The sequence below is a fragment of the Polypterus senegalus genome, chromosome 14, assembly GCF_016835505.1.
Source record: "Polypterus senegalus isolate Bchr_013 chromosome 14, ASM1683550v1, whole genome shotgun sequence".
Classification (NCBI taxonomy): Eukaryota; Metazoa; Chordata; class Cladistia; order Polypteriformes; family Polypteridae; genus Polypterus; species Polypterus senegalus.
Genome location: NC_053167.1, coordinates 42027853 through 42044223, shown reverse-complemented (window position 1 = coordinate 42044223; position 16371 = coordinate 42027853). Strand labels below are relative to the sequence as shown.

General features: G+C 37.7%; 1 protein-coding gene across 1 annotated transcript in view; it reads right to left on the bottom strand.

Moving 5' to 3' along the window:
• The window catches only part of LOC120514718 (protein LKAAEAR1-like), a 45680-nt gene extending 32347 nt beyond the window's left edge, over window positions 1–13333 (bottom strand). Inside the window, exons 1-2 of the mRNA XM_039735229.1 lie at window positions 13290–13333; window positions 3398–3748 (exon numbers count right to left, since the gene is read on the bottom strand). Coding sequence (XP_039591163.1) covers window positions 3398–3724 — 327 coding nt within the window. The 5' untranslated portion in view covers window positions 3725–3748; window positions 13290–13333. The remainder of the gene's footprint in view (window positions 1–3397; window positions 3749–13289) is intronic.
• Between the last annotated feature and the right edge of the window lie 3038 nt (window positions 13334–16371).

Genomic DNA, 16371 nt, shown 5'->3' with positions numbered 1-16371 from the left:
AATTGTTTTAATTTTGTCTTTTCTATAATTTTGTAATATAGTAATTGTATTGATAGTTGCTTAATTATTGCATACTTTAGCATTGTTATCATTATATGTACAGTAGAGTCTCGCTTATCCGACATAAACGGGCCGGCCGAACGTCGGATAAGCGAAAATGTTGGATAATGGCAGGTGTTAAGAAAAAAAACTATTAAACGTCAAACTATGTTATAATTTTACACATTACGAACCTAATAATCAATGTGATGATTTAAAGACATTTTTGATCGTAGTCTGCTTTCCTGACGAGTGCCGTTTCTTCACTGTGAAGTCTCACAATCTTTGCAGCATCATTATGTCGATTCCTGTAGCTTCTTCTTGTTGCTCAGTGTAATTAATTGCAGTTTCTAGCCTTAACTCCGTCACTAATATAGTCAACATCTGTACGAGCTTATACTGTTTACTACAGCAGCTTATACTGTTTACTACAGCATTGTGACTGCGTGTGTGTGTTTGTGCTGTGACGTGCAAGTCCCCATCTTGCACCCGAAAACTCGAAGCTGAGTCTTAGTACTTTTAGCAACACCAGCTTTATTTAGCCTGAAACAGAAACAGCGAGGTTATTTAATGTAGCTGGATCTTTCATTCTCCTATACACAGACACACCAGTCAGGCAGGGTCGGGGGGAAAGTAATACTGAGCCCAGCGCATTTATAATGTCCCTTGTTCTTTGTATCACCCATCAATGGCAGGCGCTTATAGCATGTCCGCGATCTTTTCGGATTGGCTTCTACATCGAACTGCTACAACGCTGGGAGACTGCGATTGCTTTGGGACGCTCTTCCGTGTGTTGTCCCATTGGGTGGAATCCCACAAGAGTTTAGAAAATCACTCACACCAGCCATGATTCTTTTCAAGGATAAAGTGCAGGTTCATTTGCTTTATGTATTTTTAATTTATATTTTGTATTAATAATTTTTATATGAATAGTTTTGGGTTGTGGAACGAATCATCTGAGTTGCCATTATTTCTTATGGGGAAATTTGCATTGATATACTGTACGAGTGCTTTGGACTGCAAGCACATTTCCAGAACGAATTATGCTCACAAACTGAGGTTCCACTGTAATTAGCTCTGGCAGAGTCGGGAGCAACAAAAAATAGACTACGCTCACGCTCGCAACTTGCAGTTCTTGTTGCCGATTGATGCATATTTTTTTTTGTTTGTTTGATTTTTTTTTGCAGTGGGACGTCGCATAATACAGAATGTTGGATAAGCGAAGGTAGGATAAGCGAGACTCTACTGTATTAGTTTTCTGTGCTAACAGGACAGCCCTAGCTGTATAAAAAGAAAAACTGCAGTGGCATTATATATCTTTTTTCTTTATTTCTGTTCTTGTGATTTATTTGCTGTCTTGGATTTACTGGCATCAACCCCTGCTTCTTCTTTAAAGTACTGTCTTCTGTTTTGCAATTCTTGGCTTTGTTTGCTTGAAAATCTTTAAATATAAAAATGTTAATTTAATTATATCATTTAATATAATTATATAAAAAACTTTAACCCAGCCACAGGGGATGTACAAACCAGTGTATTTCTTTGTGCCGGTCACAAGTTCGGATAAATGGGGAAGGTTACGTCAGGAAGGCATCTAGTCTAAAATTTTGCTAGATCAATATACAGGCAACAATACCTGTTCGATCAAGGCCCAGGTTAACAATGGCTACCACCAGTACTGTTAGACAACAGGGCACTGACAAAAATTGGGCTAATGTTGGAGAAGGAAGGAGAAGTAGAAGAGGACGGTGTGTCTGCATGGCAGAGGGAGAAGAGGAAAGTAAAGAGAGTGGAAGTGAGGGTAGGAACTTTGAATGTTGGCAGTATGACTGGTAAGGGCAAAGAGTAAGCTGAAATACTAGAAATAAGGAAGGCTGATATATTGTGTGTGCAACAGACCAGATGGAAAGGAAGTAAGGCCAGATGTATTGGAAACAGGCTCAACTTGTTCTACCATGTTGTGGATGGGAGGAGAAATAGGGTAGGGTTATCCTGTAGGAACAGTATGTTAAGAGTGTTTTGAAGATGAAAAGTGTGCCGGACTAAGTGATGATTATAAAGCTGGAAATTGAAGGTGTGATGATGAATGTTGTTAATGCATATGCCCCGCAAGTTGGGTGTGCAATGGATGAGAAAGAATATTTCTGGAGTGAGTTGGATAAAGTGATGGACAATGTACCTAAGGGAGAGAGAGTGGTGATTGGAGTAGGTTTCAACAGACATGTTGGTGAAGGGAATAGAGAAGCTGAGGATGTTGGGTAGGTACGGTGTCAGTGAGAGGAATGCAGAAGGTCAGATAGTAGTGGATTTTGCAAAAAGGATGGACGTGGCTGTGGTTGGAATAAGCTTTTCTTCTCTGTCTTCTCAGTCAGAGAAAGAGACATTGTAATTAACATGATCCAATCATGGAAGGGAGACACAATAAACACCCTCAAGCATCTAGAAAGTTTAAACCTGTTAAAAGTTGTGATTAGAAACAAAGTGATAGTGCATCACAAATATTTGGAACTCCAGGTGGATTCTTCTTAGCAGGCTTCTGTTTTTCAGAACATCAAGAATATCTGAGTATTAATTTAACAATGAAAACATTATTGATTTTTTTCAGAACCATGGCTATCTGAGTTACAGTAAGTGCTCTCTATTCTTCCCTATCTGAAGACCTATTGACAAGTTTCCTGTGCTGGTGTGAAATAAGTTGCTCCCTGTTTTCCTATGCTCTGTTTTGTGTTTGAAATAAAGTATGAAATTGCAAACATACAAAAGGGAACCTGTTCCTTTCCTGAAATGTGTTGCACACTACAGAACCAAGTGTTACGATTGTTTCCACTTTTTCCTTTGCTATAAAATTATTTAAAGTTGTTACAATTTTTTTATAGGAATCTGTTTTCTTATATGACCATTTTTGTTGGTACCATAGTTGTGCAATACTATTTAGGGCAGTGTCATTCTCTCCTCTTTGTTCAAATTTCTCAGTTCAGGGATTGAGGGATTTTCTGGCAATTGAACTTAGCCAACGGTTTCTTAAAAACTATTTTGTTTACTGTTTTGAGCTTTAATTTCCTGTTTACCATTTAAGATGATCTCTTTTTCCCATGTCACTTTGTTGCCTGAAACTGGCAGTACAAATGTAGTGGCAATGTGCAATGTACTGTATGTCATACGTAAAGAGTGATATTTCTTGGTGTTTCAAGATAAAACTATCATCTAATACTATATATCTTTTTTCAACAATTGCAAATTACACAAGATTCACTATTCAACTGGTCTTAAGTATTAAATATGTTCATGTACATAACAGAAAATAATGGAAAATTTATGTTCATGAAACAGTCTACCACTACTCAGAGACAGGGTTACTTACTCTGAAACTTTGATACTTTAGTCTCATCAAACGAATCCTATTCCTTGCTTCAGCTGCCTTGAGTTGGCCGATCAGATTTTCATGTTTTCTGTATTCTTCATCCCTTTGGGGAATGGTGGTCTTCAAAGTATTCTTACTCTCTTTGGACCATTGTTGCAATCGCTGCTGGGAACATAAAATTGCACTCCTGATTTCTTTACTAGGTTCTTTATATGCCAGATATCGGGCTTTCTCTTGAGGATTCATCTTTCTTAGCTCTGCAGGAGACTTAGTATTACTTTTCATTATGTATTTTTCTTTTTGCATTTGTGATTCCTTATCAGCCATCTATGAAACCTGCCCAAACAGAGTCTGTACAAAACAATCAAAAATTAATTTGCCTAATAGTTTACAATTGAAAAAATATTTTTTTATAGATGTGTATATATGTAAATGGCACACATTAATAAGTAATCATATTTTAATAAAAACAAAAATATATTTTTACACTTGGTAAATATAAAGCAAAATAAAAAATATTAACTAAAAAAGAACACGTATATTATTGCACAGAAAGACAATTTTTTGACCATTTATTGTGCTTAATTTTAATTTGACAAATCAGAATGTCTTTAAATCTACAAATTGAAAAGTTACCAATTCATTATTTAGGAGTTAGAAAACAAGGTATATATACTGTATATATATATATATATATATACAGTGGTGTGAAAAACTATTTGCCCCCTTCCTGATTTCTTATTCTTTTGCATGTTTGTCACACAAAATGTTTCTGATCATCAAACACATTTAACCATTAGTCAAATATAACACAAGTAAACACAAAATGCAGCTTTTAAATGATGGTTTTTATTATTTAGGGAGAAAAAAAATCCAAACCTACATGGCCCTGTGTGAAAAAGTAATTGCCCCCTTGTTAAAAACTAACCTAACTGTGGTGTATCACACCTGAGTTCAATTTCCGTAGCCACCCCCAGGCCTGATTACTGCCACACCTGTTTCAATCAAGAAATCACTTAAATAGGAGCTGCCTGACACAGAGAAGTAGACCAAAAGCAACTCAAAAGCTAGACATCATGCCAAGATCCAAAGAAATTCAGGAACAAATGAGAACAGAAGTAATTGAGATCTATCAGTCTGGTAAAGGTTATAAAGCCATTTCTAAAGCTTTGGGACTCCAGCGAACCACAGTGAGAGCCATTATCCACAAATGGCAAAAACATGGAACAGTGGTGAACCTTCCCAGGAGTGGCGGCTGACCAAAACTCCCCCAAGAGCGCAGAGACGACTCATCCGAGAGGTCACAAAAGACCCCAGGACAACGTCTAAAGAACTGCAGGCCTCACTTGCCTCAATTAAGGTCGGTGTTCACGACTCCACCATAAGAAAGAGACTGGGCAAAAATGGCCTGCATGGCAGATTTCCAAGACGCAAACCACTGTTAAGCAAAAAGAACGTTAGGGCTTGTCTCAATTTTGCTAAGAAACATCTCAATGATTGCCAAGACTTTTGGGAAAATACCTCGTGGACTGATGAGACAAAAGTTGAACTTTTTGGAAGGCAAATGTCCCGCTGCATCTGGCGTAAAAGGAACACAGCATTTCAGAAAAGAACATCATACCAACAGTAAAATATGGTGGTGGTAGTGTGATGGTCTGGGGTTGTTTTGCTGCTTCAGGACCTGGAAGGCTTACTGTGATAGATGGAACCATGAATTCTACTGTCTACTAAAAAATCCTGAAGGAGAATGTCCGCCATCTGTTCGTCAACTCAAGCTGAAGCGATCTTGGGTGCTGCAACAGGACAATGACCCAAAACACACCAGCAAATCCACCTCTGAATGGCTGAAGAAAAACAAAATGAAGACTTTGCAGTGGCCTAGTCAAAGTCCTGACCTGAATCCAATTGAGATGCTATGGCATGACCTTAAAAGGCGGTTCATGCTAGAAAACCCTCAAATAAAGCTGAATTACAACAATTCTGCAAAGATGAGTGGGCCAAAATTCCTCCAGAGCGCTGTAAAAGATTCATTGCAAGTTATCGCAAACGCTTGATTGCAGTTATTGTTGCTAAGGGTGGCCCAACCAGTTATTAGGTTCAGGGGGCAATTACTTTTTCACACAGGGCCATGTAGGTTTGGATTTTTTTCTCCTAAATAATAAAACCATCATTTAAAAACTGCATTTTGTGTTTACTTGTGTTATATTTGACCAATGGTTAAATGTGTTTGATGATCAGAAACATTTTGTGTGACAAACATGCAAAAGAATAAGAAATCAGGAAGGGGCAAATAGTTTTCACACCACTGTATATATATATATATATATATATATATATATATATATATATATATATATATATATATATATATTGTGGCATCGGCCAAGAGGACCGGAGGAGGGCTTGTGCCTCCTCCAGACCATGAGGGGGCGTCCGCCCTGGTTATGTTGGGGGCCTCGGGTAAAGGGCTTGGAAGCCCAGCCCTGTAGGGACCCGTGGCCGCCAGGCAGCGCCCCGGTGCCTGAATATCCCTGGATTCCTGGTGTGGCGGAAGTGCTGGGGGGAAGACGACAGGGGACACCCGGATGGCTTCCGGGTGCGCAGCCGGCACTCCCACCACACTGGGGCGTGTCTACAGAGGAGTGCCGGGAAGCAGCTGGAGCCCATCCAGGTTCCTATTCAAGGGGCCGCCTCCCTTCAGTCGATAGCGGAAGTCGGGTGGAAGAGAGACGGAGCTGGAGAGAGGACTGGAGGCGGCCAGGAGAGAGGCATTGTGACTGTGTGGCCTGGACGTTTGGGGAAACGGTGCAAGAGGCACTGGGGGTGCACGTGACTAACTGTACATAAATTGTAAATAAACAGTGTGTGGTGGAGCCAACGATGTCCGTCTGTGTGTGTCCGGGTTCAAGTCCACAATATATATACTGTGTGTATATATATATATATATATATATATATATATATATACTGTGTGTATGTATATATATATATATATAAATAAATGATTGTGTAGCATTTAAAGCTCATTCCACTCAGAACATTTTATTTGTATTGTTACTACTGTATATACATACTCTTACACAGAGTTCATAAATGGCTATGTGATAGTATTAAGTGGAAATTTACAGAACATTCTAGTATTAAGGAGTCTGAAGAAAACTCTGTAAGTAGTTTTAATTTTATTTCTGGTTTATTCATTGTCTACACAGAAATTTATAGAAGCGTCTGGTAACAACCATTGCCTATGCAAAGTGTTCAAAACGCCTAACCAGTAACCCATTACACATAACAGTCATAACAATAACAGTGTGTTATTTTAATCTAGTTTAAGATCTGGCTCAGAGAACTGGTTGCTTGGAAAGCCAGTCTCTCATTTATCCACAGAAAGGATCCACATAGACTTGACCTGTTGATGCTAGTCCCAGCATTTATGCATTGTAAATATTTCTTTTAAGTCACAGATTAGAGTGGCTGCACATGAATTCATATTTATCTCTCAATGATATAAATTTTTTATTAGTTCTTAACACTTACCTAAACTTGTTAGTTGCATATGCAACACTTTCATGCATTTTTTGTCTAAACATTTGACAGGCTTAGCCCTTTTTGATGACTCAACAGAAACAAAGGCGAAGATGCAAAGCCTGCAGCGGCCGACATTAACATACATTAATTGACATTGATGTCTTAAATTGACAGATAATCTGAAAATCTGAGGTTGGAGGATCTAGTAATAGAAAGATCAACATCACTTTTTGATATCCTTATTGGAAAAGGCAAAGAAAGTGCTCAGCCATTTCTCAGGAAACTATCAGAACAGTGGACTGATGATCCAATCTTCAATGAATTTTGTGAACTGTCGGCAGGCATGATGGTAGTGAACATACAGCTGACAGAGGATTAAGTCACATCTTAAAATACAATGACATACTGATAGAGGACAAGGAACAAAAACAGTTTATTCGCCAAGTGGATGAAAACAATTGCAAGAATTTTTTAACTAGCAGTAGACCTATTATTGTAGACCTACATGTAGAACAGTTGTCTGCTGTTTGGTTTATGATGACATAAAAACTAGTGGAGTGACCTGTAAATGTTTAAATGAAATTTTGTGTGTTTGTTATAAATATAAAACCAAGCTTCTAGAGAACTTGAATCTGTTTTTTTTTTTGGACCACTCTAATATATACTGTGCATATATATACCCAGAGTCGGTCAGTAGGTACAAGAGTAGGGTGTAGTTATCGAATATGCCACTAGGTGTCATAAACATACATATCCGTGGCACCGTCTTGAGTTGATCGAATACATATTTCTGCTGTTTAGTCTACAATTGCAGGGGTGACTTTGACGCTTTTTGTTTTCCTCCAAGCCATCAGAGAATATTTTCAAGAGACAGTGATGATCACATTTTTCAGCACTGATGAACTTGTTAGTAAAGAGATTGTTCCCTTTGAACAGAATGTTAATCAGTGATGTTACACTGAAGTGCTGAGGTTTCAACAGTAAAACATCAGAAAGAAAATGTATGGAGAAATGGTTCAGGCAAAACTGTATTTTGCACCATGACAGCTCACCTGAATACTCAGCATAGTCAAAGAGTTTTTCATCAAAACAATATGGTTGTTGCTTGACACCCCTTACAATTATCAGATCTTGCTCTTTGTGACTTGTTTTTGTTTCTGAAATTAAAATTGTGAAATATGGGTGTGGAAGGAATATGGAGAAAATACTGGACTCTAGACACGGTAACAAAAGACGAGTAAAAGAAATGGGAATGGGAATGGCACTAGGACAAGTGTATGTTAGCTGAAAAAGAGTATTCTGAATGTTACTAAAAAGGAATTTCTAATCTTTTTATAAGGGTTTTTTTTAATGATTCTCAGAATATTAGGGACACCCATTGTGTACATACCTGTACAGTACTATAAACACTCACCAGTCACTTTATTAGGTACACCTGTTCAACTGCTTGTTAATGCAAATATCTAATCAGCCAATCAAATGGCAGCAACTCAATTAATTTAGGCATGTAGACATTGTCAATATGATCTGCTGATGATCAAACGTAGCATCAGAATGGGGAAGAAAGGTGATTTAAGTGACTTTGAATGTAGGATGGGTCTTGGTGCCAGACAGATTGGCCTGAGTATGTCACAAACTCTGATCTACTGAGATTTTCATGCAAAACTATCTCTAGGATTACAGAGCATGGTCAGAAAAAGGAAACATACCCAGATCTCATTCCAATAGAGCAGCTTTGGGATGTGGTGGAACAGGATATTTGCATCATGGATCTGCAGCTGACAAATCTGCAGCAACTGCATGATGGTATCATATCAGTATGAACCAAAATCCCTGAGGAATGTTTCTAGCACCTTATTGAATCTATGCACGAAGAATTATTGCAATTCTGAAAGCAAAAGGAGGTTTAACCCAGTACTAGCAAGGTTGATATATATATACTTTTGTCAATTGATTTATTGAACCATTCTGGCAACATGATGGCAAAATTGAATTCCTGGCCATCACAGGCAATTAATTCTGCTCACACATATTTATACAATAAACTCAAAACAGCCCAATCTAGACTTGCCAGTCAACATTACCTGTGTGTAGCACCAGAAGAAAACCAATGCTGACGTGCAAAGAACATGCAAACCCTGCACTAACAGTGACTATTTTTGGATTTATATAGTGCCAATCCCTAAACCGCTACTTCAAAAGCACTACACTGGGCAATAAGCATATGTATGAGACAAGTCAATGCTAAAATACATTCATCATACAAAGATTTCCATTTGCACCTAAGTATAGCCCTTTAGTGGTTATAAGCAGGTGAGATATTATTGTATATGCTTATTATTTTAAAGTAAAATGTAGAATAGATTCACAGTAGACATCATCAAATCAAACAGAAGCAAAAAGAGAAAGAGGCGTGTATAAATGTCCTGTGACAATGATTGTACTGAAAACTATCCTTCTCCCCATTATATTATTCAAAAATCCTAACAGTAAAAATCAACAAGGAAAACACAGATGAATATTTTACTGTACATAGAGATTGAAATTGGCAGTCTGTTCACTTGACTCAAAATGGAATCAAAACACTTTGTGTATTCAAACCATGAAGAACACTGTGATTACAATACTCACACAGTTAGCATCAACAGGTATTCTCAATGAACACATCCCAAAATACGTATCTAAGCAGATGGAATTCAGTAAATTAAAAGAAGGCATTTCCCAGCACCACCTGTAATGATTCCAGTTTTTTTTCTCTTTTTCTTAATAATCACTGTTGTTAATATGTACTTTTTTGGTCAGTTTTCTTTGCCTCTAATTCTTTTGTATCATTATAATTAGCACATCATTTTGACATATCTTAAGACCTTTGTCTGCCATAGGCATCATCACCCTCTGCATATTTAAGATAGTGATTTACAACATCTCTCTTTCTAATTCAATTGTTCATTTGCAATTACTTTACTGATTTTTGGATGGGGCCTTGCTGATTTTCTAGTTTGGCTTTTTGAACTTTTTTTTGCTTGTAACATTTTATTTTTGACTTCAAAACCTGAATACCCCTTTTGAATTTTAACGTATTTTGCTCAGCCCTTTGTGTCACATCTGTAATTTGTGGTCTTTTTTCATTCTTTAATATCTAGTGGTCACCTAACCTTCAGTGTTTTACATCATTAGCATTAACTGTAAATATTCAGGAACAGTATTCATTTTCGATCTACCAAATTAGTCCCGTCCAGGTGACTCAAGATCATTCTCACCTCATCCTTGGGGTACACATTTTAAATGGAGGTGCATGTACAAGTACTGTAAATACATAATGTGTTAAAGAATGTTCATAACTTAGATATCATTTCACTACACATGAAAAACTATTTACAGGAAAAATTAGAAAAAGGACAACTTCCACATTTATTAAGCAGAACTCTCTAAACTGAAAGTCTCACATAGGTTCAAACCACCTGGGATAACTGCATTCAAAGCAAAATGTCAGCAGAGTAATAACAAAAGTCAAGCTCTAATAAAATTATACTGTAGATACCAGAAAAGGTCATCCATCTCTCTAATTCCTGTAGGTGTAACTGCATTAAGTTAAAAAAAGTCCAAAAGACTTCCATCGTGATAATAATAATAAAAATACATTTTATTTATATAGCGCCTTTACCATGCTCAAGGTGCTTCACAGAGTCTTAGAGAAAACAAAAAGCAGGGTATATGTAACATTGGATACAAATGTTTTCCTGAATAGAACAATGAAACAGATAACAAGCATTAAATAGAATAATTTAGCAGTAATATGTCACCGTGAGGAGTGCTTTTACGGACTGTAACACCTTGAATTTTGGCTTAACACTAGCTTGCAAAATTCATTTAAAACATATAGATTTTTAATTAGCAGGGAACCCAAAAGATTGGGTTTTTATTTAAATGTGGTACTGGAACAGATGATTAAAAAACAATAATATACTGTAATCATTTTCAAAACTGGCACAACAATTGGTGCAGAACTTTGCTAAAGTGAGATAAGTTAACTCTAGAGAGTACTGTAGAAATTCATATTTATAGTGTGATGTACACTTGACAGCATATTAAAAAAGATGGAAAACATTTTACATATGAGGGTGCTAATGCAAGACTGAAAATAAATGCATCCTGTGCCAAGCTGCACAGCTAAAGAAGCAGTTTTCAATTGCTAGACCGCATGTGATCGGTAGGCCAAAATTGATTTTAAATATACTTCCTTTCGTAAATTTTCTTTCACGTCCATTTAATTCAGTTCAGAGCTACCAATCCCAACAGCATCAGAAGCAAGGAAGGAAATGTCTTTAGCCCGCTGCATTTTGTCGAGGTTTACGTAAATTGCTATCCCAAAATTGGGTCAGTAACACTAGATGTGAGCATGTTTAAAAAAAGTAAAAAGAGATTTTATCATCTTCTGATTTGGTCTCTACATATAATAAATTCTTGAGGTTTTGATAAAGTTCAATGTTTTTTCTTAATTTGAGATCATATTTGTATTCTAAATTCTACCTTAACATTTTTTTTTAAAGCCAGCTCTAAGTACTGTATTTATGACACAGGGGAGCATTCATATGGTGTTTCATCATAATGATTTTCACCGGCTATTGAGACTGTACTCGCACATCGCTACACTGTTTCTCCATGCTAACAAACAACCCCTCCAAGAGTGCCTTTGATCTCTCACAGTAGGGGCTTCTGGTCTCACACTGTGACACTCCTGCAATGTTTCTTTAATCGTTTATCATGACACTTCGCATTTTTAATTATTTCATTATTTTTGTTAATGTTTGTGGTTATTCCACTAATTATTTCTTCATTAGTTACAACAGAAAAAAAAACGAGCTTCATTAAAAAAAAAAAAGATTACTCCCTTTCTTTACATATCTCTGTACTGCTCTTCAGGATCAACATTTCATTACTACACACAGAACAAATTGTTAATATACCCTAACACTAGTTTTCTTTACATTATTATTATTAGTCCATTTGAGTTCATGCCATAATACAACATAATAACCAGGTCCATTCCTTACGCCTAGGGTTAGAATTACGTAGACATCTATTTAATGGATAGTGCCCTTCTTAGGACATGACATGTTCCAAGTGGTGTGATCTTCTGTAATTCTCATATTTTGATGTTACCAGGGTTAGATACAGTACATTTCACCATTTCTTTCTTTAGAAGTCTGGTGGCTCCTATCATTACTGGTATTGTTATGGCTATCCTTCCCCACAAGCGTTCATTTTCAAGGTCTTTATATTTTGACAGTTTTTTGATTATTTTTACTGAGGTGTTTGTTTCAGTCGGGATGGACATATCGATGACCAGGCAACTTTTTTCTTTTTTGCTCTTAATGACAATGTCTGGTCTGTTGGCCTTTATCTCACAATCTGTCTGTATTGGCATATTCCTTAGGATTGTTATGTTATCTTTTTCTGTTACTGTTTGGGGCTCATTCTCACACCATTTTTCTTTTGTACTGATGTTAAAATCTTTGCAAATGTTCCAGTGCAGGTATGTGTCAGCCTTATTGTGACTATGAAGATATTATTATTATTAAGTAGTTAATAGTAACAATTATATTACAGTAGTCAGTATTTCATTTTTCTTCTTCTTCTCAAGCAATCAGAGGCTGCACACTGTACTGCTATCAATAATTAAAATTCTAATTTAATTGCAGACGCTGCCACGTCACAGCTTTACGAGCTCAGGTTCGAATCCCTCTACATCCACGTTTGCTACGTTTCTCCTTATTTTGCGGTTTAGATTTTGATAAAAAGGACGTACGCGATGTATTCATCTAACTCTATAAACGGGAACGGTGAAGAGTGTGCACTGCGATGGACTGCTGTCCTGCCGATGCTGCCTCTGATTCGGCTCCATGCAACTCTATTCTGGCTCCAGCGGATTTCGAGCGGACAGTTGACTTATTTCTAACGCTGTCATTGATGCAGAAGAACAATACGGTCCAGACGGAAATACACGTTCATGTATATGTAAATAGAAAAATCTTTACTAGTATTCAACAACTTCTTTCAGTAATACGTCGAATCCGAGTGTACAAAAGATGACATTTTTGAAGTTAAAGACGTTTAAAAAAACATCTGAAATTTAATTATCAAGTAATAGTCTGCTCACATGAAATAATGCGGTAACTTGCACTGTGCAGTATATCGTGTCATATACTACCGCATAAGGAAATGTACATTTTATGTTATCAAAATGGAACATTTTCTTCACTGTCGTCCGAGACATGTAGTTAAGGTATGAAACACTAATAAACGGCGGCCGATTTTACTACTCAGTTATTCTCCTCAGTAATGAAAGTAGAGAAAAAAAACTTACTTGTATTAGGCTTTGCTTTTCCGACCTTTTGTCACGTGCTTTCCAGTGCTGTGTACAAACGTCGCTATGGGAACCGCGGGAGAAGACGCCTTACCAGGAGCGGGCGCAGGGCGCCGTTGTTCAGGCAGTTTACGGGAGTTACAGCCGCCGCATTGGAGAGTAATGGCAATGCGGGCAGGTATTTTAAGGCTTTTATTGAATGAAGTGTCAAAATGTCATATTCAATTTTAGATTGCTGCCGTATTGATAATGATATTAAACTAATTGTAGTTGATTCCTGAATAACACACACTCAAACCTGCGAGAAACCATTCCTTTGACAGAGCGTCTCGTTTGATAATGCTTTATTCTATTTTTCCAAAACCAAATAGTGCTAAAGGGAGAGATATAATTAGTAAACATTCTAGAACAAGACGTAGCCGATTAGAAAAGCCACTCAGACACTTTTCTATTCAATGTTAATAACATGTTTTCCTCAAGAAAGCATTTAAATGAACACTCAACCTGAAAATCAGTTTAGTTTAATTTATTATATAGTGTTTGTCATTGAATATAACCTTCACCTGCTTTCATACATGTACCAACAGTAACAGAGCCGTACATATTTATGCAGTAATTACATAGATATTACACACACACACACACAGTATATAAAGTATATATACAGTAGAGTTAATGCCCAAGAGGAAAGACAGGCATCTCCACCTAGATGGAGGATAATGTATTGCCCAGACTATGATGGAAGGACCAATGGAATGGAGACACAGCCTGGCTGGAATGCCCTATAATCTTCATCCTGGTTGTGATCGGTCTATAATGGATGGACTGGCTCAATGTGGATTGGAATAGAAGTTGGTAGTGTTCCTTGAGGCTGATCCCAGTCAGGACACCAGCAGGCTTGCACAGGAATTGGAGTGTGGAAGTGCAACCCTGCCGGGGCCCTTGGGTACAGCCAGAAGGCACTGTTTGGGTGATATTGGTTTCCATATGACCTGGAAGTGCTCCTGACCAGCAATGTAATGACACCAGATGCAGACCTTGGTTTTGCTTGAAAAGAAGCCCACTGCCTCACAATAGGAAGTCAGAGTCAGGAGGCAGCAGGTGACACTCATGGAGAATGAAAGGAGTAAGAAATTGTCGGAATTGTGAATTGCTTTTTCATTTTTGTACTGGTACTTATTAAAAGGGTGCTTTGGATCAATAAATAGCATTTATTTGAACCTAGTATTGTGTTTGTATTACTGTGCCAGCAGTTTGGGGCTCAGTGATGCTCCCTTGTGGTCACTATACAGTATATATACAACACAAAAATTCAACAGTTTTAGAACACCAGTGTTTATTTGTTTTATGCCTTGATTTCATGAAAAATGAAGACATTAAACTGCTTGTATTTTCATAAAAACTGGAAAAACTGTGGTGTTCTAAAACTTTTGAAGTTTATACCTATATCCCTCTATTATAAAAAAAAAACTTGGCAAGGAGATCAGGTAGATGAGACGTATCATATCAGTTTATGCATAGCAGTACCATTAGTGTTTTTGATCCTTTGATTGGTGATCCCTTGTAGTGTTCAGTCGGTAACATGCCTTGGTCCAGTGCACACTGTGCTTTCACTGTCGAAGCGTTCTTCAAAAACAATGAAACATCATAACTACGCAATGAGCCTTCTGAACGCACTTCAGCATTCCTCCTAATGGTGACATTAGTGGGTGGCTAAATTTATACAGACAAGTACAACATTGAACAGAAAATCTCCAGGCTGTCCTCAGACTGTATGAACGGCTGAAAACATCCAAGCTGTAAGGGCATCAATTTTGCAGTCTCCTAGACGTTCAGTGCACAAACATGCTTCTGCCGTAGGCATCTCCAGGTGTTTGAGGAGGATTTTGAACAAGGACCTTAATTTCCATCCATACAAAATTATGGTACTGCAGGAACTCACTAAGAGAGACTGGGAGAGCCGTAGAGAGTTGTGCGTGAACATTATGCAAACCATTTATCAAGATGCCATCGTCATGTGCAGTGACGAGGCACATTTCCATTTGAATGATTGCATAAATAAGCAAAACCTTCACTATTGGGCTGAAACCAATCTTCATGAACTTCATCAGAGACCCCTGCACTGTGAGTGTGTTACAGTGTGGGGTGCCGTTGCAGAATGTGGCATTGTAGGCCCTTACTTTTTTGAGGAGGGGAGTGCAACGGTCATTGTCACTTCAGAACATTACACTGAAATGCTAGAGAACTTTTTGTGGCCCCAACTGTAAGAAATGGATGTGGTGAATGTCTGGTTTCAACCAGATGGAGCAGCACCTCATACAGCACGTAGATCCATGCAAGTTTTGTGGGACATGATTCCAGGGAAGCTGATTTCCCTGCGCGGTGATGTCGGGTGGCCTTCAGGTTCGCCTGATCTCGCTCCATGTTATTTCTTCTTGTTGGGCTATCTCAAGATGAAGGTAACACTCACATGACTTCAAAATCTTAAAGCCCTCAAGGATGCTTTTCGCACAGGAAATTGGCAGAACGAGTCGGTAGCATTCAGAAATCATGTATTGCTAATGATGGCCACCACCTGCAAGACATCATTTTTAAAACACAGTGAAAAAAATGTATTTTGTATACCCTTTCTTGTGTTGGTATGAAATTTATTTTATCTTGTTGCATTTTTGTAGAATAAACGTTTGAAACCTAATACTTGTTTTTGGCTCACCCTGTATATACGAGATGAGACATAAAAATAACCAGACTGGGCTTGGGGATTTCTGGTAACCATCTGGGGGTCAGTTGGACATGAATCATAGAACTATATCCCCTTCTACACGCCCTGTCAAACCACCAACCAGCTAGGTATCTGCACAACAATCGCTACATGAGTTGCCACTATAATGTCAGGTGAAAAAAATCAAACAGTGAATCAACATCAAATTTCTCGCAAAATTGAAGAAAACGCCCACAGAAACTTATGAAATGATAATAACAGTGTACGGTGATAACAGTTTGTCTTGCACACAAGTTTTTGAGTGGCACAAATGTTTCAAGGAAGGACACGAAAACGTGGAAGATGTTCAATGTTTAGGTC